General features: G+C 37.7%; 1 protein-coding gene across 2 annotated transcripts in view; it reads left to right on the top strand.

The window, feature by feature from the left end:
* The first annotated feature begins 595 nt into the window (after window positions 1-595).
* Window positions 596-26,548, top strand: part of YIPF6 (Yip1 domain family member 6) — a 103,583-nt gene continuing 77,630 nt past the window's right edge. Inside the window, exons 1-6 of one of the 2 annotated variants that reach the window (XM_061137372.1) lie at window positions 596-944; window positions 18,331-18,459; window positions 19,504-19,582; window positions 22,278-22,320; window positions 24,555-24,680; window positions 25,321-25,478. In XM_061137372.1, the coding sequence (XP_060993355.1) occupies window positions 888-944; window positions 18,331-18,459; window positions 19,504-19,582; window positions 22,278-22,320; window positions 24,555-24,680; window positions 25,321-25,478 (592 nt within the window). In that variant the 5' untranslated portion in view covers window positions 596-887. The remainder of the gene's footprint in view (window positions 945-18,330; window positions 18,460-19,503; window positions 19,583-22,277; window positions 22,321-24,554; window positions 24,681-25,320; window positions 25,479-26,548) is intronic. The other variant, XM_061137371.1, reaches the window with a different exon arrangement.

The following is a 26,548-nucleotide window of genomic DNA, read 5'->3' as shown; positions in this document are numbered from 1 at the left end:
GAACAACACACACACCCCTCATTAGTTTGGGAATTTCATCACACTACAGCCACATTCTTTTACGTTTACTACTTGTGTGCTTTCCTAGATTGCCCCCCAAAAATAAAACTCCCTATTTCACATCATCCCCTACCCTGTTTGTTAAAAGTGGAAAACTAGTATTTACTTGCCCCAAGAGGCACTCTAGCGTATTGCTCACATCAACAATGGATGCATTGCCTGATCTCATTTTAGCCTGGGGCGAGGTGAACTGGAGTCTGATACACTGAGAAAGTCCTGAGATGAGACAGAAAAAGAGATAGGGACATGTAGGAGTATTCTTTAAAAAGTTACTTTAATATTCATTCTCTTTCAGCCTGGAACATCTTCAGTACTTGCCCCAGATCGCTTAGGGCCAACAGTAGAAGGAGCAATTGGTAGGGAAGGCTTCATCCTTTTATTCAGCAGCTGGGAAACAGCCGCTCGGCCGCTGGGGGAGGGGCAGGGTTTTTCCCTAAAGTGCAGTTGTGGTGTGAGGTTGGGGGCGGCACACCGAGCCTCCGCCTGAGAGCCGGAAGCATGCGCTGGAGGGGGAGTGGCGCTGAGCCGGGGGAGGAGTGAGAGAAGGAAGCAGCAGTCTTCTGGCATACGGAGCCAGCTGAAAATCAGGGTTGAATGTTAAAAAGGGAGCGTATTTAGCGACACTCCTGGCCCCGAAGAAAGGAACTGAGGCGACACGAACCCCCTGTCCAACACCCAGAAGACGAGAGACCAGTGCCAGGGCCGCCAGCAGCTGTTAGGCGCTTTTTGGTGACGCGGCCGCCTCGCGCAGACGCGGTGACGGGCCACGGAATTCCACGTCTCAGGTTCCGCAAAGGCCTGTGGGAGCGACCGGTAGGAGGGCCAGGATGGCAGAAGCGGTGGAGTCTCCAGGAGACCCGGGGACAACAACGCCCAGGCCCCTGGTGAGCTTGGGATCTGCGGCAAAGGGGACCGAGGGTGAGGCAAAGTGCCCCTTAAGGAAGTAGGGTGACGGGCTTGTACTTGAGAGTACTGGAATTTCTTCCTCCCGACAGGCCCTTCCTGTATCAGATGCCAGATCCAGTCCCAACCCTCTACCTGTTCTTTGGGCTGACTGCCCCCCCATCCCCCTCGCCACCGCCCCTCTACTTCTTTCCACGCCTTCTTGTGAAACTCTCATTCACTTTCCTTTCGCAGGCTCACCACTTGTCCTCCTCCCCTTCATTTTGTTAAATGCTGAGCTTTAGGCGATTTAAGTATCTGCATCTGCTGTCCCCTATTTTATCGAGACTTGTCACTAGTCCTCGATGGAGTAGCAGCATTCTGAGATTAATGAGAGATTGATTCTCATGGGACATGATAACTTGATTATTTATTTGCTCAGTGAACCCCAGTCGTCCTGTTTTAATCCCTGCCCTCCCTTGTCACAGCTCCTTGCAGTCCTCTTCATGATGATCTCTTGCGCCTGTCTCTGCAGAGGACAGAATTTCTATTGCAAGTACCACAAGTCCAAAGCCTGGACATGTATTTAAGAACACAGGGTTTGGAGTTAAAATTACTTGGCCTGGAATCACCCATTCTGGCACTTGTGTGAATTTGGGCAAGTCATTTAATGGAGAGTATTTCTTCATGTGTAAAATGGAGATAAAAATACCTGCCTCAAAGAGTTTTTAGGAAGTTGAAATGACATAATTTATGTGAAGCGTCTAATAAAATTAGTACCATGACTGAGTAGTGTCAACTCAACATTCTGCCCCCCATCCCACCTCCCAAACAACGTTTAGTCATGTCCCAAATAGTGTTTATGAGTAGGTGCTCAATAAATGGTACATTCCTTTTCTCTGTTTTAAATTGTCAACATAGTAGAGGACTGACCTGGGAGTCAGGTGAAACTGATTCCAGTTATGGTTCTGCTTACTAGCTTTATTTGTTCATCTCTTCATTCTTTTGACAAATATTTATTGAGCATCCACTACGATCCAGGCACTCTTTTAGACATGGTGGATACAACAGTGAAAGAGAGTGAGTAGGTCCAAGTTCTCATGGAGTACTTGTGACCTTGAGGAAATAACTCTGAACCCGTTTTGCCTTTTGGAAAATGATAGTAAGTCACCACAGAGTCAGAGTACTGAATGAACTAATATAAGCATAGGGCATGGTATGCCATAGTTACAGGTGTTTAGATGTTTTTAGTTCCTGTTTTTCATCTAAACTGCCCCACTTCTCTTTTATGAAGCTTTCCCCCAATTAATTTTAGTGGTTCTGATTACTCATTACTCAGTATCTAATACAATTCTATTCAGCAGTGTTTGTTGAACTCCCACAAAGTGTAATACACTATGCTAGTTGCTTTAAGAAATACAAACGGCCTGTCCTTCTGGTGCTTACAGTCTGATTTTAGACATAAGACAAACATACAATGCTAACATAAGACAGTATGTAAGAAAGTTACAAATAACATTTTAACATAATTTAAAAGATGCTATCATGTCTTGTTGAAGTGATGAAGCAGGCAACATGGTAGAAGTTATATTTGAGGGAGCCTCAAAGGATGGGTAGGATGTGAACATAAGAGCTATGAATGATTGACTACCTGATATGTGCCAGGATTGTGCTAGACATCCTTTGCATATTTTCTAAACTTTATAGCAACTATTTCAGTTAGGTGGTGTTTAGACTATGTTTTACTTGTAGGTGAGGAGATGAGACTCAGAGAGATTTGATGATTTCTGTAGGGTAACAAGGCTGAAATTTGAACCTGGGTCTGCTTCTGAAACCAAGACTATTACCATTAATGCTACACAGACTCTCATCGGTGAAGATACAGAGGTTAGGAGATACTAATGTATTTGTAGAACAACAGAGAGGTTACTTTAGTTGAAGCACAGGGAAGTATTAGAAAAGAAGCCTTAAAAGATAAAGCTACTGAAGTAGAGAAGCAGTGTAGAACAGTGGCTTTGTGTGCTCTGGGAGTCAAATTGTCTAGGTTTGGTTCTATGCTCTGTTATTTAACTAGCTGTGGGATATTGGGGAAATTACCAAAATCTCTCCATGTCTCAGTTTCCCTATCTGTAAAATGGAGATAAAGTAATACAGGGTTGTTCGGTGGATTGAATAAGTTAATACACATAAAACCCTTAGTGGAGTGTCTGGCACATAATAATCATGCAATAAGTGTTATTTCCTTTTATTGACTACTATGCTGGGAGGTTTAACAGGCAATGAGTCAGTGGAAATTTTTGAGGAGGGAAGGGTTTTAAATCATGAATTTGACAGCATAACAAAGGAAAAGTTACCATGGGAAATGTGTGGAATCTAGAATACCAGTGCAATTGTTGCAGTAGTTCTGGGATGAAGTGATGGCTACCTGGATTATAGCAGCGGTAGATGTGAAGATTTGAGAAAAGCAGAATCCTCGAGGATTTACAGTGCTAGGGAGAATGTGTCTTAGTGTTTTTCAAACTTTAACATGCTAGCAATCATCTGGGGAATCTTATTAAATTGCAGATTCTCTTTTAGTAGGTCTGAGATGAGGCCTAAGATTCTGCGTTTCTAATAAGCTCCCAGATGGTGTGGCTGCTCCCAATATCACATTTTGAAAAACAAGACTATAGATAAATGGGAGGAAAGTGATACCCTAAACAGAAATACACAAGAGGATGAGGGCCCTAAATGTTGATTCATTCATTCACTTTTGGAAGTGTTTAGTTCCAGATATTGGCAGGCCATCCAATAGATATCCAGCAGGTAGTTGGACACTAAAATCTGGACTTCAGGGCTCACAAGAGGTCAGGACTAGAGAGATTGACTTGGAATCATCTGTATAGAGTTGAGAATATAGAATCTTGGGTAATGCTTGTCTATTGCCTATCTATTTAAGGAGCAGAAAAAAGAGCCATAATAATCACTGTAGCCTAGGGTCTGGAAGGATGTTGGTCCCAGGTGGACCATGCCACTAAGCCCCTTCCCGCCTGCTTGGACCAAGTTGTTTCCTGCTTGATTTCATCCACCCCAGCCCACTTGTTGACCTTGTTGACTTCTTTTTCTCTTCAGAATTTTGTCCAGTAGTATGACCCATCTGCTCCCAAGTGCTTTCTTAAGGCTGCAGTCCCCACATTTATTGTGTGTTTTTGGCCCTGCCTTTACTTGCTCCCCTCATTGGCCCAAGCCAGGCAGCAAAGTGTGCACATGTGTTTATACACATATGTATGTATGTGCACAAGCCTGCCAGCACAGAGGAAGGGGAAGGACCTGAGGTCCAAGTCACCTTTCATCCTCACCAAGGGGCTAGTCAGAGAGCAAGGTCCACTAGCTGAGGGCCTGGTAGCACTGTCTCATATATGGGGCTGGAGAGCTTCATATCCTGGCTCAGTTCACTGAGCAATGTTACTGATTCTCTGGAGAAGAGATATTGAGGAAGGGTTGGGATGAGGGGTGAGTGGGAATCACATGGCACTTTAGTGACTACAGTCACTTCCAAAACCAAGTAACTGGAGTTAGGCCAAACTTCCCCAGTTAAGGGCCCAGTCTTCCAAAAGATTGGCCACTTCATATACCAGCCACAGGTTTGGAGGTTCCCAGGACCACCCTCACTTCTGAACTACTGCCTGCAAGTTCAAGGGTTCCTATGGTCAGGCTCTGTAATTCACTAGAATGACTCACCGAACTCAGGACAATGGTATACTTAAAATTACACTTTTATTATAGCAAAACGGTACAGTCCAAACCAGCAAGAGGGGGAGATGTGTAGGTTGAGGTCTGAGATAGTTTGTAACACAAAGCTTCCTTGTCTTCTCTCAGGGGAGTAAAGGCAGTACCTTGTTACCCTCCTGATACGTTGATGTATGACAGACAGTAGGTAGAATATTGCCATCCAGGGAAACTCACCCACATACCTAGAGTTTTTATTGAGGTTTCATTACATAGGTGTGATTGATTGGATCGTTTTTTCTTCCACTCCCAAGAGACCAGGTTTGTATCACAGTGCTCAAGTGAAGTCGCTCAGTCGTGTCCAACTCTTTGTGACCCCATGGACTGAAGCCTACCAGGCTCCTCAATTCATGGAATTTTCCAGGCAAGAGTACTGGAGTGGGTTGCCATTTCCTTTTCCAGGGGATCTTCCCAACCCAGGGATCGAACCCAGGTCTCCCACATTGTAGGCAGACGCTTTACCATCTCAGCCACCAGGGAAGTCCTCACAGTACTCAAAACTTAACCTCAATCCTCTAATCTTACGTTTGGTCTTTTAGGAGTGGTTAGCCCCTATGCTGAGTCACCATTAGCATAAAGTAAGGATCTACCAGGACTCACTTGTTAGCTAAACTGTTAAGGCTCATTATGAATAACGAAAACATTACTATCCTTTGGGAAAACCCAGGAGTTTAGAGTCTACCTCCCAGAAACAGGAAACAAAGGTTAGCCAAATAATTTATTCTACAACAGTGACAGAACCTGAATTGACTCCCTGGGACCCTGAGCTCCTAATGTTTATTTAGTCCTTGCTGTGAGCCTGCTACTTAAGTGCTTTACTTCTATTAGTATATTTCTTCCTCAGGACAACCCTGTGATGATGGTACCATAATCTCAGTTTTACAGATGAGGAAACTGAGGCACAGAGAGGCAAAGGAACCTGCTCATTGTCACACAGGTAGTAAATGAAGAAGTTAGGATTAGAACTCTTGCAGCCTCCAGGAGAATTGCACCCTTAACCAAGGCTGTCCACATGCCACATGTTGAGCATTGATTATGTGCTACATGACTTGCAGGTGTTACCTAATTCTCATAGCAGTGTTGTTTCCAAGGAACGGCCATTCAGCTTCAAAGCCCATTCGTTCTGCACTGCCCTGCCTACCCTAGCTGTAGCAGGCAACAAGATAACTCAAAACATGAAATCCTGGAGTTTGAAAGGACAGTATCATAGTAGTGAAGAGAGAATAATGACTTCAAAATGGGGTGGTTTACACATTAAGTGCTGAAGAATATTCAGAAGATGAAACTGAGAAAGGATTCTTATATTTCCCTTTTTTAATTGCAGATTTTATTTATTTATTTATTTTGGACAACCTGTAGTGTGTAGGATCTTAGTTCCCTGACCAGGAATCAAACCCATGCCTCATGCATTGGAAGCACAGAGTACTCTTGACTGCCAGGGAAATCCCAGGATTCATATACTTCTTGATTGTGAGGTCACTGTTAGCAGTGTCACTAAAGTTGTGGGAAGACCAGTACAGATTACAAAGGATTAAGCAAGTAAGAGAGTGAAGAGCAGTTTGATCAGAGAAGAGGAGAAGAAGGAGAGCAGTTTGAGGTGGTAAAAGAAGCAAGAAAGTGAAATATTTTACCATTTTATTATGTGAGCTTTCATATATTTACTTTTATTTTTAAAAATGTTTATTTGTTTGCTTACATATTTGTTTATTTGGCTGTGACAGGTCTTAGTTGTGGCATGTGGGATCTAGTTCCCTGACTAGGAATGGAACGCTGGGTTCCCTATTTGGGGAGTCTTATCTTAGCCACTGGACCACCAGGAGAGTTCCTCAAACATTTAAATAAAATAAAGAGTAGTATAACAAATCTCATATAACTTTCAGCATTCTGCTATTATTTCATTTATTCCCTTACCACATTTTTTTCTAAAATAGCCTTTTTATTTTGAGCTAATTTTAGACATAGATAAATTGCAAAAATGGCACAGAGAGTTCCTGTATACCCCTCACTCAGCTTCCTCTAGTGGTAACATTATATATAACCATAGTACAAAGATCAGAACCAGGAAGCTAATGTTTATACAACACTATTAAACTATAGTTCTTATTTGAATTTTATTAGGATTTCCACGAATGCCCTTTCCAGGATCTTGTCCAGGATCTCACATTGCATTTAATTGTTATTTTTCCTTAGTTTTCTTCAGTTTGTAATGGTTCTTCAGTATTTCCTTGTCTTTCATGATCTTTTATGAGTATTTTAAAGCAAATCCCAGATGTATCCCTTTACCCATAAATACTTCAGTATGTTTCTCTAATAGGTAAGGACTGTTTGTTTTCTTTGATTATCACACATAATAATAATCACTCCTTAATATTATCTAATCTCAGTTCATCTACCAATTTTCTAAAAAAAATGTGTTTTTACAATTTGTGCAAATCAGGATCCAAACAAGGTCAAATTGCATTTGGATAATAAATTTCTTTTAATATATGTGTCCTCTTTTTGATGTAATGTATTTGTTTAAAGTCATTTGTCTTATAGAATTCTCCACTTTCTGTATTTGGCCTATTGTATCCTTCTATTTTTAGTAGGTGCCTCTGTCCACATATTTCCTGTAAACTCTTAAGATCTAGAGATTTGTTTATATTTAGGTTCATTTTGGCTTGGGTAGGGGAGGCAGAAAGAAAAACAAACTTAGGTGGCCCCTAAAATTAGGATTTTTTGTTTATTTTTTAGCTTTCTGTTGAGAAAAGTTTCAAACATATACAAAAGTAGAATAATAAAGTGCACTCTTGTGTACCCAACCTTCAATAATAATTACCAGTTTATGGCCAGTCTTCTTTCTTCTGTAGCCCTACCCACCTCCCTTCTATACTATTTTAAAACGAATCCCAAGCATCATTACATTAATAAATATTTAATATGTATCTTTAAAAGATAAGAATTCTGTTTTTAAAGAATATAACCACAATATCATTAGTACATGTAAAAAATCAATACTTCCCTAATATCAAATATCTTGTCAGTGTTCAAACTTCCAGCTCTCTCCTAAATGTTGTATTTTTATAATTTTGACCCACCACCTAAGTTTCATTGGAACACAGCTGCACTTCATTTTTTAATGTACTGTCTTTGACTTCTTTCATGCTACAGAAGCAGAGTTGAGTAGTTCCAACAGAAACCATTTAGCTCTCAAAACCTAAAATATTTACATTTGGATCTTTCACAGAAAAAGTTTGGTGACCTCTGCTTTAGGCAGTTACCTTTTAGGATCATTAAAAATAAGAAACAATGCATTTTATATTGACTTTCATTTAAACCGCTTCTGGAGATCTTCATTTCCTTGTGGAAATACAAACCTTCTTCTGATATCATATTCCTTTCTGAAGATTATTGTTTAACATTTCTTGGAATGCATGTTTCAGGTTTTTGCTCATCTGAGAAAAGTCATTATTTTGCTGGCTTTTTTTTGGGAGGGGGTTATTATAAGACTTTTATTGAGCAAAGACAGTGTTACCTTGAGAGTTGGTTAGAGTATGTTGTAAGTGTATAAAGTCATAATTCATGTTTTGATGCTGTTAAACTTTAATTTTATTTCATTTTATTTTAGGGAGCAGGAGAGGTTTACACTTTTCTTTGAGAAACAAAAAGGGAAAGCAGTTATCCCTCATCCAAGGCAGGAAATAGTCAATTATTGCTTTACAGCAGCATTGTCATTTCAAAGAAGTGGGAACTAGTCCCTCTTTAAATGGCTTTTTAATTCAATCAGTGTTACTCCAGTATAATGCCTGTTCAGTAAAAATCACCCATTTTAAGTATGTAGAGGGTTTTCAAAACATACTTGTTTCTGAGATCATACTGGGAGAATGAATAAAAGTGTTTGGAGTTTGCAGTCCTGAGAAGCATCTTTGTTATCTGTGATTCTGGCTCCTTTGCATGGCAAAATCACATATGCCTGAAAAGACAGCTGTCATTTCAACTTTCACTGATGTCCTGTTACTTGGGACAGGACATCAAGAACAGGAAGTCAAGGATATTCTGGAAGGCTCCAAGTTTCTGGGCCTTTGAGTTTGGTATGAATGACCTCAGGGCCTTTTCCCTCTGCTCCATTTTTTTTTTTTCCTCTTTCTGGAGGAGAGGCCAAAGGCACAGGCGGATATGTCTTGCACAGAGCCCCATAGTCCATGGATGTGGCTGGTGGTCTCCCATGAACCTGAGACATGTATTGCCTTTCATTTTTAATAGCTATTTTTGTTGTTTTTTGAATTGTGGGTTGAAAGTTTTATTCATTCAGCACTCTAAAGGTGTGTTTGTCTTCTTTCTTGCATTGTTTTGAGTGAGATGTCTATTGTGTCTTTTTTCCTCTGGTTACCTCTAAGGTTTTCCTCTTTATCTTTGGTTTTCAGTAGTGTGAATGTGTCTAGGTTTGTGGATTTTTGCTTTTGTTTTGTCTTTAGGTATTTATCTTGATTGGGGTTTTTTGGACTTGGATCCATCATTTGAGGTCTTCGTCATTCTGGAAAACAATTCAGCCTTTACCTTTTCAGATATGCTTTCAGATCCATTATCTCTCATGGGATTTCAATAATATACAAATTAGATTATTTAATATCAACCCCACAGTTCTTGCATGCTGTATTCTGTTTGGGGTGGTCTTATGTTTTTTTTTCCTGTTTTATTGAAATATTGACATATAACATTGTATAAATTTAAGGTATACAATAGAATGACTTAATATATGTGTTTATTTTCTTTTCCAGCTCTTGTTTCTGTTTAGATAATTTTCACTGACCTATCGCTGATTTCTTTGTTTGACCTTGTTGAGTCTGTTACTATGTTCTTTTATTTCTAGCATTACCATTTGACTCTTACAGAAATGGTAGGGACCTAACAGAAGCAGAAGATATTAAGAAGAGGTGGCAAGAATACACAGAAGAACTTTACAAAAAAGATCTTCACGACCCAGATAATAACGATGGTGTGATCACTCACCTAGAGCCAGACATCCTGGAACGTGAAGTCAAGTGGGCCTTAGGAAGCATCACTACGAACAAAGCTAGTGAAGGTGATGGAATTCCAGTTGAGCTTTTTCAAATCCTAAAAGATGATGCTGTGAAAGTGCTGCACTAAGTATGCCAGCAAATTTGGAAAACTCAGCAGTGGCCACAGGACTGGAAAAGGTCAGTTTTCATTCCAACCCCAGAGAAAGGAAATGCCAAAGAATGCTCAAACTACCACATAATTGCACTCATCTCACACGCCAGCAAAGTAATGCTCAAAATTCTCCAAGCCAGGCTTCAGCAATATGTGAACCGTGAACTTCCAGATGTTCAAGCTGGTTTTAGAAAAGGCAGAGGAACCAGAGATCAAATTGCCAACATCTGCTGGATCATCAAAAAAGCAAGAGAGTTCCAGAAAAACATCTATTTCTGCTTTATTGACTATGCCAAAGCCTTCAACTGTGTGTATCACAATAAACTGTGGAAAATTCTGAAAGAGATGGGAATACCAGACCACCTGATGTGCCTCCTGAGAAACCTGTATGCAGGTCAGGAAGCAACAGTTAGAACTGGACATGGAACAACAGACTGGTTCCAAATAGGAAAAGGAAGTACATCAAGGCTGTATATTGTCACCCTGCTTATTTAACTTCTATGCAGAGTACATCATGAGAAATGCTGGGCTGGAAGAAGCACAATCAGGAATCAAGATTTCCGGGAGAAATATCAGTAACCTCAGATATGCAGATGACACCACCCTTATGGCAGAAAGTGAAGAAGAACTTAAGAGCCTCTTGATAAAAGTGAAAGAGGACAGTGAAAAAGTTGGCTTAAAGCTCAACATTCAGAAAACTAAATGTTGGTCCCATCACTTCATGGGAAATAGACGGGGAAACAGTGGCTGACTTTATTTTTCTGGGCTCCAAAATCACTGCAGGATGGTAATTGCAGCAATGAAATAAAAAAAAAAACGCCTACTCCTTGGAAGGAAAGTTATGACCAACCTAGATAGCATATCAAAAAGCAGAGACATTACTTTGCCAACAAAGGTCCATCTCGTCAAGGCTGTGGTTTTTCCAGTGGTCATGTATGGATGTGAGAGTTGGACTATAAAGAAAGCTGAGTGCCATCTGTGTTACCCAGTGTTGTTCTCATGCTTTGCTGCAGATGAGCAAGTGTTCATGTCCCATCTCCTTGGAAGTGTGTGTCTTTGCTTAGATTTCTTTCATGCTACTTGGTTGCCCTAAAACCTCAGCTCAGATGGGTTCAAGGAAAATTATGATTTTGTAATTAATCTGGCTTTTTTTCATTGTTCTAGTGGATGGAATGCTTATTGCAGCTTTCTATATCCTGATTAGAAATCAAACTTCAGTGTTGTAAGCTCACTTGAGATAGTTACTCTTTGTGTGGTTATGTATTTAATTTAGCAGGTTCATTTGTTCCATTTTTCTTTCAGTTTTAGGGACTACTTTTAAATTTTAATTTTGTTTAATAATTTTGTGAAGTATTTATATGATTTCAAGTCATAAATACAGAACAGTGTGTATTCTAAGAAGCCTAACTTGTCTCCTTGTTTCCTCCACCTTTCCCCCTCCTTTCCAAAATAGGAAGCTTTAAAAAAAAATCTATAAATACTACTTACATTGCATGTGACTTAAGTCACTTTGTGTGTGCATGCTCAGTCTCTCAGTCATTCTGACTCTTTGTGATCCCATGGACTGTAGCCTGCCAAGCTCCTCTGTCCATGGGTTTCTCCAGGTGAGAATACTGGAGTGGGTTGCCATTTCCTCCTTCAAGGGATCTTCCCAGCCCAGGGATTAAACCTAGATCTCTTGCATTGTAGGCGGATTCTTTAACGTCTGAGCCACGAGGGAAGACTATATTTTCAGGGATCATTTCTAAGTCATATTGCATGATTTATTTCTTATTTTTAAAAGGTAACATTCAGATATGTGTGTATGTGTATGTGTATTCCTTCCTTTCTTAGAGGTAGCATGTATACAAACTTTTCTTCACATTCTTTTTTAACACGCCATAATATTGAGGTGGTGAAAAAGTTTGGTTTTATCTGTAAGATGGCCCCAAGGAGTGCATCATTGTCTCTTTTAATTTTTATTTTTTTAATTATGAAAGTATGGTAACACATTTATAGGAGACTTGGAAAATACAGAACAAGATTGCATATAGTTCCACTGTATATTACAATTATTTTAAGTAAACTATGATTTTTATTTGGAGTTTCAATATCAAACTCTCAAAAATTAATATATGAATATACAGAGAAGTAGAAGGATATAGTAGATCTGAAAAGCACTGTGAACCAGTTCACACAACAGTAGGATACAAATTCTATTCACATTCCCATAGACTGTAGACTCAGAGACACTGGAACATATCCAGGGACATAAAGTGCAAAATTTTCATGGTCTAATGGTATTGAAATTATACAGAATCTGTTCTCTTGTGCTCACTTAGTTGTGCCTGACTCTTTGCAACCCTATGGACTCTCCAGGCTCCTCTGTCCGTGGAATTTTACAGGCAAGAGTACTGGAGTGGGTTGCCATTTTCACTCACTGTGGAATTATGTTAGAAATCAATATCAAAAGATATTTGAAAATAATCCACATTTTTCAAGTGCATTGTGACATTTACCAAGAGAGATTACTTAAACTTAGCCATCAAAAGATTCAATAAGGTTAGATTGAAAAAAACAGAGAGGATGATTGCTGAGAAGAAATGCTTAGTTGTCTTTAACTTCATTTGAACCAATTTTGTTAGCTTGTGACTGCTGTCATATCACATTCATTTTGTAAAAATTTACCAAAATGGTGAATTTTTGTATAGCCATTTTAATATTGAAGATGGGAGGGAAAAAGCAACATTTTTGGCATATCATGCTTTATTATTTCAAGAAGGGTAAAAACACAACTGAAACACAAAAAGATTTGTGCAGTATATGGAGAAAGTGCTGTGACTGATAAAACATGTCAAAAGTGGTTTGGGAAGTTTTGTGTGCTGGTTGATGCTCCATGGTTGGGTAGAACAGTTGAAGTTGAAAGTGATCAAATCAAGATTAATTGAGAACAATCAAAGTTATATTATCAGGTGGGAAAGCACCGACCTACTCAAAATATCCATATCAAGCATTGAAAATCATTTGCACCAGTTTGGTTATGTTAATTGATGTTTGGGTTCCACATAAGTTAAGCAGAAAAAAAACCCAAACTTCTTGACCATATTTCCACATGTGATTGTCTACTGAAACATAATGAAAACATTCCATTTTTAAAAACCAATTTTGACAAACTATTAGCCAGACTCATCAAGAAACAAAGGGAAGAGGATCAAATCAACAAACTTAGAAATGAAAATGGGGAGATCTCAACAGACGACACATAAATTCAAAGGTTCATAAGAGACTATCACCAGCAGCTATATGCCAATAAAATGGACAACTTGGAATAAATGGACAAATTCTTAGAAAAGTATAACTTTCCAAAACTGAACCAGGAAGAAATAGGAGATCTTAACAGACCCATCACAAGCACGGAAATTGAAACTGTAATCAGAAATCTTCCAGCGAACAAAAGCCCAGGACCAGATGGCTTCACAGCTGAATTCTACCAAAAATTTAGAGAAGAGCTAGCACCTATCTTACTCAAACTCTTCCAGAAAATTGCAGAGGAAGGTAAACTTCCAAACTCATTCTATGAGTCCACCATCACCCTAATACCAAAACCAGACAAAGATGCCACAAAAAAAGAAAACTACAGGCCAATATCACTGATGAACATAGATGCAAAAATCCTTAACAAAATTCTAGCAAACAGAATCCAACAACATATTAAAAAGATCATACACCATGATCAAGTGGGCTTTATCCCAGGAATGCAAGGATTCCTTAATATCCGCAAATCAATCAATGTAATACACCACAAATTGAAAGGTAAAAACCATATGATTATCTCAATAGATGCAGAGAAAGCCTTTGACAAAATTCAACATCCGTTTATGATAAAAACTCTCCAGAAAGCAGGAATAGAAGGAACATACCTCAACATAATAAAAGCTATGTATTTGATAAAAACTCTCCAGAAAGCAGGAATAGAAGGAACATACCTCAACATAATAAAAGCTATATATGACAAACCCACAGCAAACATTATCCTCAGTGGTGAAAAATTGAAAGCTTTTCCCCTGAAATCAGGAACAAGGCAAGGGTGCCCACTCTCACCACTACTATTCAACATAGTTTTGGAAGTTTTGGCCACAGCAATCTGAGCAGAAAAAGAAATAAAAGGAATCCAGATTGAAAAAGAAGAAGTAAAACTCTCACTGTTTGCAGATGACATGATCCTCTACATAGAAAACCCTAAAGACTCTACCAGAAAATTACTAGAGCTAATCAATGAATATAGTAAAGTTGCAGGATATAAAATTAACACACAGAAATCCCTTGCATTCCTAAACACTAACAATGAGAAAACAGAAAGAGAAATTAAGGAAACAATTCCATTCACCATTGCAATGAAAAGAATAAAATACTTAGTAGTATATCTACCTAAAGAAACAAAAGACCTATATATAGAAAATTATAAAACACTGATGAAAGAAATAAAAGGGGACACAAATAGATGGAGAATCTATTCATGGATTGCAAGAATCAGTATAGTGAAAATGAGTATACTACCCAAAGCAATCTATAGATTCAGCTATCCCTATCAAGCTAACAACGGTATTTTTCACAGAAATAGAACAAATAATTTCACAATTTGTATGGAAATACAAAAAACCTCGAATAGCCAAAGCAATCTTGAGAAAAAAGAATGGAACTGGAGGAATCAACCTACCTGACTTCAGGCTCTACTACAAAGCCACAATCATCAAGACAGTATGGTACTGGCACAAAGACAGAAACATAGATCAATGGAAGAAAATAGAAAGCCCAGAGATAAATCCACAAACCTATGGACACCTTATCTTTGACAAAGGACGCAAGGATATACAATGGAAAAAAGACAACCTCTTTAACAAGTGGTGCTGGGAAAACTGGTCAACCACTTGTAAAAGAATGAAACTAGAACACTTTCTTACACCATAGACAAAAATAAACTCAAAATGGATTAAAGATGTAAATGTAAGATTAGAAACTGTAAAACTCCTAGAGGAGAACATAGGCAAAACACTCTCCAACATAAATCACAGCAAGATCCTCTATGACCCATCTCCCAGAATATTGGTAATAAAAGCAAAAATAAACAAATGGGACCTAATGAAACTTAAAAGCTTTTGCACAACAAAGGAAACTATAAGCAAGGTGAAAAGACAGCCTTCAGAATTGGAGAAAATAATAGCAAACGAAGCAACAGACAAAGAATTAATCTCAAAAATATACAAGCAACTCCTGAAGCTCAATTCCAGAAAAATAAATGACCCAATCAAAAAATGGGCCAAAGAACTAAACAGACATTTCTCCAAAGAAGACAGACAGATGGCTAACAAACACATGAAAAAATGCGCAACATCACTCATTATCAGAGAAATGCAAATCAAAACCACAATGAGGTACCATTAGACGCCAGTCAGAATGGCAACTATCCTAAAGTCTACAAGCAATAAATGCTGGAGAGGGTGTGTAGAAAAGGGAACTCTCTTACACTGTTGGTGGGAATGCAAACTAGTACAGCCACTATGGAAAACGGTGTGGAGATTCCTTAAAAATCTGGAAATAGAACTGCCATATGACCCAGCAATCCCACTCCTGGGCATACACACTGAGGAAACCAGATCTGAAAGAGACATGTGCACCCCAATGTTCATCGCAGCACTGTTTATAATAGCCAGGACATGGAAGCAACCTAGATGCCCATCAGCAGACGAATGGATAAGAAAGCTGTGGTACATATACACAATGGAACGTTACTCAGCCAGTAAAAATAATGCATTTGAATCAGTTCTGATGAGGTGGATGAAACTGGAGCCCATTATACAGAGTGAAGTAAGCCAGAAAGAAAAACACCAATACAGTATACTAATGCATATATATGGAATTTAGAAAGATGGTAACGATAACCCTATATGCAGGACAGAAAAAGAGACACAGATGTATAGAACAGACTTTTGGACTCTGTGAGAGAAGGCGAGGGTGGGATGATCTGTGAGAATAGCATTGAAACATGTATATTATCAATTGTGAAACAGATCGCCAGTGCAGGTTTGATGCATGAGACAAGTGCTCAGGGCTGGTGCACTAGGATGACCCAGAGGGATGGGATGGGGAGGGAGGAGGGAGGGGGGTTTAGGATGGGGAACACATGTAAATCCATGGCTGATTCATATCAATGTATGGCGAAAACCACTACAATATTGTTAAGTAATTAGCCTCCAACTAATATAAATAAATGAAAAAATAAAAACAAATTGTTTTGGGCAATGAAAAGTGGATACTGTGCAGCAGTGTGGAACAGAAGAGATCATGTGGCAAGTGAGATGAACCATCACCAACCACACCAAAGGCTGGTCTTCATCCAAAGAAGTCAATTTGTACATTGTGGGATTGGAAGGGAGTCCTCTATTATGAGCTCCTTCTGGAAAACCAACAGATCACTTCCATCAAGTACTGCTCCCAGTGAGACCAACTGAAAGCAGCACTTGGAGAAGTGTCCGGTATTAGTGAACAGAAAATGCATAATCTTCCTCGGGGTAACACAAGACCTCAGGTTTCTTTGATGACCTGACAAAAACATAATTGTTTGGCTGGGAAGTTCTGATTCATCCACTGTATTCACCAGAAATTGCACCTTCAGATTTCCATTTATTTTGGTCTTTATAAAATTCTCTTAATGGAAAAAAAATTCAATTCCCTAGAAGATTGTAAAAGGCACCTAGAATAGTTATTTGCTCAAAAAGATAAAAAGTTTTGGGAAGATGGAATTATGTAGTTGCCTGAAGAATCACAGAAGGTAGTAGAACAAATGGTGAGTACATTGTTCAGTAAAGTTCTTGGTGAAGATGAAAAATGTGTCTTTTATTTTTACTTTAAAACTGAAGGAACTTTTTGGCCAACCAGATGGTTCTTTAGAGATATCCTCATTCTTCTTACAGCTGCATAGCATTCCATTATGACATACCATGCTTTATTCAACTAATTCTCTGTTGATGGACATTTGGGCTATTCTCAGGGTTTTTTTTTTTTTTTTTTTTTTTGCTTTTACAGGTAGTATTGTAATGAGGAGCCTTGTGTATATGTCTTTTTGTATATTTACTGCTTTAGACTCCTAAAAGTGGTGAGCAATCCATATGTAAATTTGCTAGATATTGCCAGATTCATCTTCTGTAGGGCCTAGTACCATTTTGCCTTCCCACCAACCGTGAATGCTCTTTCCCCTCAGCTTTACTTGCAGAGTGTGTTGTCAAACTTGGATTTTTGCCAGTCTAATGTGTGAAGAATTTTCAAGTACGTTTAATAAAACTGTGATCAAAAAGTTGTTTTTTTAATAAATTTTTTGAACAACCTCATTCTTTCTAGAATTTTACTGTACTGCAACTGTTTCATTTATCTGCAACTGTTGTACACTAAACATTAGACCCATTGGACCAAGAACCATATGAGGAGGGTTTGCTTCTGTTCTCTTAGAAACTTGAAGATTCTAGAGTTTCAATCACAATAATCAAGTTTGGCATATGAATGTAAGAGTTTAAAAGTTTACAGTCTTGCAGTTCACTTTGGAAATGTTATTTGATCTGTGGTTGCCAATAATCTGGTAAAAAAAAAAAAAGAGGATAAATAATGTGCTTTACTGTTTCTGTGTTCTTCCCAGTTTTCTTTTAGATTTTACATAATGTTCCTTCTTAGCCAGCAGAGGCCACTAGAGCTAACTAAAGAGCAGAAGTGTAAAAGAATCATGACAGTGCTAAGATGTGATCACTGAAAGGTCACTTTTTTTCAATAGTTCTACAATCTTACCAGCTATGTCCTGTTAAGATTTCATGCTTGAAAGAAACTGTTTGAGGCCAAGAAAATATCTATTGTTGTTGTTTTAGTTGCTAAGTCGTGTCTGATTCTTTTGTGGCCCTGTGGACTGACCCCCTACCAGGCTCCTTTGTCCATGGGATTACCCAGGGAAGAATACTGGAATGGGTTGCCATTTCCTTCTCCAGGGTATCTTCCTGACTGAGGAATCAAACCTGTGTCTCCTGCATTGGCAGACAGATTCTTTACCTACTGCACCACTAGGAAAGCACATAAAATATCTATGCCATTTACTTGATAACTTTTTTCATCATATTCCATCTGGCTGATTCATGTCAATGTATGACAAAAACCACTACAATATTGTAAAGTAATTAGCCTCCAACTAATAAAAATAAATTAAAAAAAAAAACATAAAGATACAGAAACTTTGGGGAAAAAAAAGATATTCCATCTCCTTCTTTAAAAGAAACAAGTATTTGAGAATTTTAGTTAACTGTATTGTTCAATGCTTGGTGAACTAACACCTTACTTTAAAAACTGTATAAAACCCTATAAAAAGATACAGTCCTGCTCACTGGGAAATGATATCTTTGGGGGAATCCTGCAGTATATTACAGGCTTTAAATTTTTTTCCCTAACTCTTCTCAGTTTGCAGGCCTTTCTGATATATCTATCCCACAAGACATCCCTGTGGAAGGAGAAATCACCATTCCTGTGAGATCACGCGTTCGGGAATTTGACAGCTCCACATTAAATGAGTCTGTTCAGAATACCATTGTAAGTTAGATGGGTTGAAAGAATTTCTGTTCAGTGTCATATGCTAAATAACTAATAGCACTTTGTAATATTTTTGTTTGGTTCACTGATTTTCAGTGTATTTTATTTATTGAAATTTAAGATTCTCCCCTAGAGAATAATTTGGTACAGCCTTTTTGGAAATCAGTTTGGCTGTAATGGATATTAAGGAACTTAAAATGTTCACATTTTTTAAGGTGATAATTCTGTATAGTATAAGGAGAAAAAATTCAATACAAAGATAATTTTAAAAGAAAAATATTTATACAAAGATGTTTGTTACAGCAGCCTTTATAGTGGGGAAAAGTTGAACAGAAGAGTAATCGGCTAAGTAGATTATGTTACATCTGTGTGGTAGAATGGTAAACAACCATTAAAAATCATGTTTTCAAAGAATATTAATGATGTGAAGAAATTTCTAGGTGAAAAAATTAGGACAGAATACCTCAACTATATTTTGAGAAGTTAAATGACTGTTCCCTTCTTCAAATGTCTTGATTTTTTTTCCAAATGTCTTGATTTTTTAAAATGTGACTTCTAGGACTCTTTTGCCAGAATGAATGGGAATGTTGAAAATTAATTGATTTTACATATTGTGAAGAGTGTGGTAGCTTAGGAGCAGGCCCTTTGGCTCTTATGACCTTATGTGTGAACTGAAAGTTAGATGCTGTGTTTTGCAGAACAGATTTTACTAGTGCTATTATTTTCATTTCTTTAAGTAGCATATTAAGAGGGCTGTATTTCTCTTTTGCAGAGTTTAAAAAATCAAAATCAGCAGAACTGATGAATGTAGTAGAGTTAGATGTTGGCTTTAGGAGTTAAAGGAAAAGTTAATAGAAAAAGGAGTTAATACAAAAACCACACCTCTCTGGTTTGTTTGTATGGTGAAGGAGTTAGACTGGAGTTATGGCTCTAAAATTCAATGAAGGGCTCCTAGGGGGATTGAAATAAAAAACTTGAGCAAATTGAAGTGGCTACTTAGCAGCCTTGGTTATTACAGTACAGCATATTGTTTTTATCTTTCAGATGCGTGATCTAAAAGCTGTTGGGAAAAAATTCATGCATGTTTTGTACCCAAGGAAAAGTAATACTCTTTTGAGAGATTGTAAGTATGTGTGGTTTTCGAGGCTTTGCTATTTTTCATCATACCTTATCATAAGCATTTGTAAGGCTTTGTGATAATAAAACTGATATCATTTCGCATGATGAAAAATATGTAAATATAGGTGACATTTTTGAACAAAGTTAAAAATTGAGGATGGAATTTCAGAGATTGGAAGATTTTGCTTAATATATTGTTTTCATCAATAAACATAGACTGAATATTTTCACCTGCTGTAATAGACACTGCAAAAAGTATTTCTGTAAATGGCAAACACGTAGTGACTTTGTTCAGCCAAGAAACTTAATGATCTCCAAGGGAAAGACAAAATGTTAAAATGTTACATTAGAGTAAGAGTAATAGCTAATACCCACTAAGGATTAACAAATTAATAGTACTTTATTGACATTTCTATTTTCAGAACGATCATTGTTGACTGCTTTAAGAGTTTCAAAACAGTTTTTGCAGAAAATTATGCTATTATTTAGAATTTATTCTCGAAATTGTTAGACTTTTAGTTTTCCTTTTCAAACATTCTTGGTTTTTCTTAGTACCATTTATCAAAAAAAAAATGACTCATTTGTTTGAGAATAGTAACAATGATGTTGGATATGAGTGTACCTTCTATTTTGGCAGCATTTCTGCTGTAACATAGGGATGTCAAATATGTGGCAAATGTGCCATCACTGTGGTGATTGGCTGCAGTGTCAGAATACTTTTTCAGCAAAGTACATTGTGGGTTGAAGCTAACACATGATTTGCTACAGCTGGTATATAGTGGAAAGAGCATGGACAAATCTGGGTTTTGAATAGTGATTCTGTCACTAGCTGTGTGATTTTGGATAGTGGTTCCATCACAAGCTGTGTGATCCTGGATAAGACAGTTAACTTTTCTGAGGTTGAAGTTTCTTCCTCACAAAAGCTGTATTATTCAATGAGATGCCACTTCAGATCCATTATTTCAAAGAAATAGAGAATAACAAATTCTATTTCAAAGAAATAGAGCATAACAAATATTGGTAAGGATGTAGAGAAATTGGAACCCTTGTGCATTGCTGGTGGGGATGTAAAATGGTACAGCCACTGTGAAAAACAGCATGGTGGTTCCTTGGAAAATTGTGTAGAGAATTACCACATGATTCAGTACTTCCACTTCTGGGTATATACCCAAAAGAATAGAAAGCAGGGACTCAAAGAGATATTTGTATACCCATGTTCATAGCAGCAGATGAAAACAACTCAAATGTCTATCAGTGGATGGATGAGTAAATGAAGTATGTTATATACACCTTGGTATATATCATATATGAATGGAATATTACTTATCCTTTAAAAAGAGTGAAATTCTGATACATGCTACAACATTGATGAAGTCAATAAGTAAAATAAGCCAGATACAAAAGAATATGTATTATTCTACTTAGGTACCTAAAATAGTGAGATTTATAGAAACAGAAAGTAAAATGGTTGTCAGGGACTGAGGGGATATTGGGGAGTTACTGTTTAATGGGTTGGAGTTTCAGTTTGGGAGATGAAAATTTTATTGTTTACCTAGTAAACATAGTCTATTAGAGTATTAGGATTGTGATTTTTCTTTTTTTTTTTTTTTTTACATCTTTTACAAACATTCCACAGTGGTGTCAAAATTACTCTTTCAGGTAAAGTTATGTACAAGTGAAGTTAAAGTTGGAAGTAGTATGTACCCTTTTTCATATTATTTGAGGAAGATAATTGTGCTTTAAGCTTTATGTTCCTGAACTATTGGTGTATTAATCACCCAACGGCTATTGGTTGAGAACCACTGTGCTTAGATCTGATATTGGCAGAGCCTTTATAGTTTTCAAAAAGTTTTCATGTTATTTGTTAACATTTAACCCTATGAAATTACCAATGTTGGGCTGTTTTCTCACTTTATGAGAACAGCAGTTCTGTACTGGTTCAGTGTAGTAATTATGAAAGGAAAGCTGTATTGTAGAGTAGAAAGGACTTTGTAGTGGGAATCAGAAGATTCTGGTTTTGTTTCTAGGTTCTGGTCCTACCCCTACACTTAACTGTTTATATTAACTTGGGCACATCTCTTCTTCTCAACTTCATTTTTCATATTTTTGAGGTGAGCCTGATTATACTTGCCTTGTCTAACGTAGTCTCAGATTGGTGAAGTGACTTGGCTTTAGTCTTCTTTCCGACTGTGCAGGGTGGGGCATTTACGTTTTCTGACTCCTTGCCTATTGGTCTTTAATGATAGCTTGCTGGAATGTGGCTTAGTAGGTGGTGTGTGTGTTAGTCACTCAGTCGTGTCTGACTCTTTGCAACCCTGTGGACTGTAGCCCACCAGACTTCTCTGTCCATGGGATTATCCAGGCAAGAATACTGGAGTGAATTGCCATTCCCTTCTCCAGAGGCTCTTCCTGACCCAGGAATTGAACTCTGGTCTCCTGCATTGCAGGCAGATTCTTTACCATAGTAGCTGGGGAGAGGGGTGATTTGTGTTGTATGAAATGAGCAAAATTTAAAGGATATATGAAGAAGGGCATTCAGAATTGGGGAGCAGAGAAGGCCAATAGAGGGATAGGAGAGGTGGAAGCTTTGGGCAGACAGAGAAAGCCTTGATGTCTGAATGCCAAGAATGGCAGAATATAAGACAGAAAATGTTATATGCCTGTGTCTTAACAATTTTCTGTCTTTTCTTTTCTTGTAGGGGATTTATGGGGCCCTTTGATCCTTTGTGTGACGCTTGCATTGTAAGTACTTATATTTCCTTTCTTTGTCATTTGAGATAGACTAAACTTTTTTCATGGAGTTTCAAAATTGAAGGGGATTTTGACTGAATTTTTCATTTTGGACTTTGACAAATTATACTCCTTATGCATTTAAATCTAAAAAGTCAAGTAGCTTTCTAGATCAGTTCAAAGAGTGATGGAATTAAAGATATGAAAATTATGCCCACCCTCATTTATCAGTGAGTTCTTACCCTGTTTTAGTCATTTCTATTCAATATTTATTCACACTCATTTACCTCCCCATCATTAAGCTAAGTGAATTAAGTATCTTAAAGGTTTAAGTACTAAACAATTAAAGTAGTATTTATTTGCAAACATAATTCTTTTAAAATTTTGCTAAAAGTATAAGAGAGATTAAACTAGAAGTGGTTGAGTTCAAAGCAAGATCTTGTTTCACAAAGTGTTGTATTTTTCATACTCATTGTATGTAAAGGGGAAGAGGACAGAAAAAGGAAAGCAAAAGTTCTGCTGGAGAGGGTAATATAACCACTGGTAGAGTGGAAAAAATACTACACTAGGATCCATTTCTGGGTTCTAATACTAACTTTGCTATCAGCAGAGTAACTTTGGACCTCTAAAAAAAACTTTTAAATACCTTCTCTTATCCCCATAACAAGAAGTGAATATTTATTCTCCTCTTTTGACAGACAAGCTCAGGTTCAAAGAGATTGAGGACTGAACTAAACACCACATAATCAATCAATGGTAGACCTGGAATTCCACTTCAGGTTTCCTTGACTGCCCATTCTCTACCTCTGTGATTATTACACATCTCTTCCTACCTAACCTCTCTGGGTTTCCTTTTCCATATCTATAAAAGTAGATGGTTGAGGGTCCTTTCCAGGCCTAACCTATTGTGATTGTAGATTCAAACTTCTTACTGGCTTCTCTAACCCTTTTTAAATGTAAAGTCAAGTGCCTGGTAATTTAGGTAAAAACGTGGAGTGCTCTATCTTATGCTTTTAATAACCATATCAAGGGACATAATCCAGTGCCTTGATGTAAGTGTTTATATTAAAAGCTCTGAGCATATACTTTTTTAGTTTTGAAAGATTAGAGATTATGGAATTTAATCCTGCTTATTTGCAGAGAAGAAAATCGGAGTCCTAAGACATCAAGTGATTTGCTCTAGTTTACATATCTGGTGACAGAATTACAATCAATATCTGAGTCTCCTGCCTTCCAGGCCAGTTAATCCTCTTTCTGTCATACCATGCTGAAGTAATAGGAGTTCCAGAGAACAAGTGATCAGGGCTATCATTCTTCTCATCAAATTGTCAGGACTCGGAATGGAGTATGCAGAACCATAGAATACAAAAGCCTGTGCTGGCAAATAGCATAGCAGTGCAAAACTTACAGTGTGATTTGTCTATACTTTGTAATAAGAAGAGGTTGTTAAAAAAGAAGTTTTGAGGTGATGTTATTTATTCTGTTACTGAAAATAATGACACAGAGTACAAGTGTAAGTCCAAAATTCAAAACAGTTTATTTATGTGTTAAATTTTTAAGATTTAAGTGACTGTTCAATTACTCAGTTTCAAAGAAAGCTTTTTAGTGGTAATCTGTATGTTTTGATTTTTAAAAGATCAACAACTAAATAGATAGGCTGTTTGCATTTTTAAATGCCAGAACTGGAACCTTAACCCAAGAATTACAAATTCAAATGTGTATATGCATGTGTTGCAAATTGGTGACCAAAAGCCCTTGTGAAGGAATCTGCTGCTATGTCAACTGCACCTGATTGTTGCCATGTAGAAATGCAGGCCCGGTGAAAGAAACTCATCTGATTTTTTAAGAAAATCCAGAAATACATATTTTTATGTGAAATCTCCCAATTCTAAAATAAAATGAATTTAAGACCTTTTAAAAGTATTATATGGACCAGCAACCTCGTGTCCGTAAGTCACACTTAGGCCTTCAGTTTATATCCTCTGCTTAACCAAAAAAGGTCTTCAGTAATCCATTTAAACATTCCCACAGGATCAAAGGGGGCATCCCTTATAGTCCTGAGGGATTTGGAATTTGAAATAAGGGAGCCTTGCTATATGCTTGTGGCATTTTCCTTTTGTACAACCTATAACAGATCTTCAGGTAAGATATAGAGCAGCACCCTGATTCAAAGTTTGAGAACCCGTACCTTAACTGTGTTGCTCTAAATAAGGTTAGGCAATTCTCATGCCATTTCCTTGTCACAGAATGCTTCAAAGAGGCTCTGTAGATAGCGAAAAAGATGGAGGGCCCCAGTTTGCAGAAGTGTTTGTCATTGTCTGGTTTGGTGCAGTTACCATCACCCTCAACTCAAAACTTCTTGGAGGAAACATGTGAGTATTATTAAAATGCATCCTTTTTCCATTTCTAGGTTGCATATCTTAGATTTTTTAAGGAAGTCTGGCTTGTTATGTATTTTTCAAAAAGAAAAATCAAAATAAATGAGAGCAAAAGGAAAGTTCTCTTAAAGACACTGAACAGAAATAACCTAGTTGAATTAAATTATGTTAAATTATCTGGGGTCCTTTGATAAGCTTCAGATGTTCTCTCTCCAGCCCCTGAAATTATGTGCAGAACGTTTTGTGTTAGAAGATTACATTTGTCTTTGGGAACAGATGCCCCATAGCTTTCAACAAATGCTCAAATAGGTCTATAAACCAGAAAAGATTAAGAAACAAAATCTTAGCAGTTTAGTGGGAGAAAGAGGTCTCTAGGAATTAGAGTAGATCATCTAGATCCTAAATGGCTGACTGTTAAGGCATTCAAGTAGAGAGGAGGAGAGTATGGGGAGAGAAAAACTAAGGCATATGTTTAATACAGAGGCCTATCCTCATAAAATGAACATTAGGGTATAGGTAATATCTAACTGGAGGAAAGTAATGATCCATGATACATAGAAATCTGTATAATAAATTGCATCATGATATAGATCAACTATATTTATGATCTTTATGGATATATGTTGTTTTTTAGATCTTTTTTTCAGAGCCTTTGTGTGCTGGGATACTGTATACTTCCCCTGACAATGGCAATGCTGGTTTGCCGGCTGGTACTTTTGGCTGAGCCAGGACCAATAAACTTCATGGTCCGGCTTTTTGTGGTGATCATCATGTTTGCCTGGTCTATAGTAGGTAAGAATGTACTTAATCTCTGTGGTAGCAGAGCAGACTGAAAATATGGGTTAGAGATGAAGACCAGGTGAGGAGCAGTGTAACTTATAAGTCACATTAATGGTATGATTCTTGCTAATGTCATCCATAGAACCATCTGCTTTCAGTAGGGATAACGTCCATCTTATCTGAGTTGGCTATCTGGACATCTGAGATGTGGAGTCACATCTTTCTTGTTTCTTCAATCTTTAAATAATGGATAGGGTTGGGAAAGGACATTACACTAGAACTAGCTTAGTCCTGGCATATAGGAGGCATAGGTGACTTGAGAAATGACTTGAGCCTTTTCCAGACAAATTAATCATGATAATAGTTAGCATTTACTGATTACTTATTATAGGCCAGGAACTGTTGTAAGTACTTGATTTATGTCATCTCATTTAACCCTCACAACAACTGTAATAAATAAAAACTGTGTTATTATTGGTCCCATAATTATAGATGAGAAACAGACACAGAGAGGTTAAGCAACTTGCCCTAGGACACATAACTAGAGAATAGGGGAGTCAAGTGTCAAACCCAAGTAGATCACATACCTTTTTAGAACTGTACTATAGCACCACCCAGTATAAGTTGTTAAATATCATTACATAGTACGTTTCTGCTTCAGTAGAAAATTCTGCTAAAGATTAAGGAGAGCCTATAGCAGTGGCGATGAATGCTGTTTATTCATTATTTGTACATCCCTAAAATTCTCTTGAAATCCCACCTTAAACTGAAAGTGTTCACTAGCTTCTTTTTAATGGGATAGATAGGCTGCCTAATATTTTTGTGTGCAGTAACATCCCTTTGTTTTAGAAAATGGTTAAAATCCAAGAAGTGATCCAAACTAAGGTTTGAGAATGCCAGAACTGCTGTCCCAAAGACTATTAAGCTTGAGCACTTCAACTGCCTGTGGAAAAACCCCTCATTTCCTCACTTAGAGTCTGATGATTTACTGTACATGTAGTTCTCAATAGCTTAGTTGTCCAGTGTCCAGGCCCACCAGGGTTCAGCAAGTAGAATCTTAGAAGAGAGAGAGGTACTTATAA

This window comes from Dama dama, chromosome X (genome assembly GCF_033118175.1).
Source record: "Dama dama isolate Ldn47 chromosome X, ASM3311817v1, whole genome shotgun sequence".
Lineage (NCBI taxonomy): Eukaryota > Metazoa > Chordata > Mammalia > Artiodactyla > Cervidae > Dama > Dama dama.
This window is presented reverse-complemented; position numbering and strand designations above follow the sequence as displayed.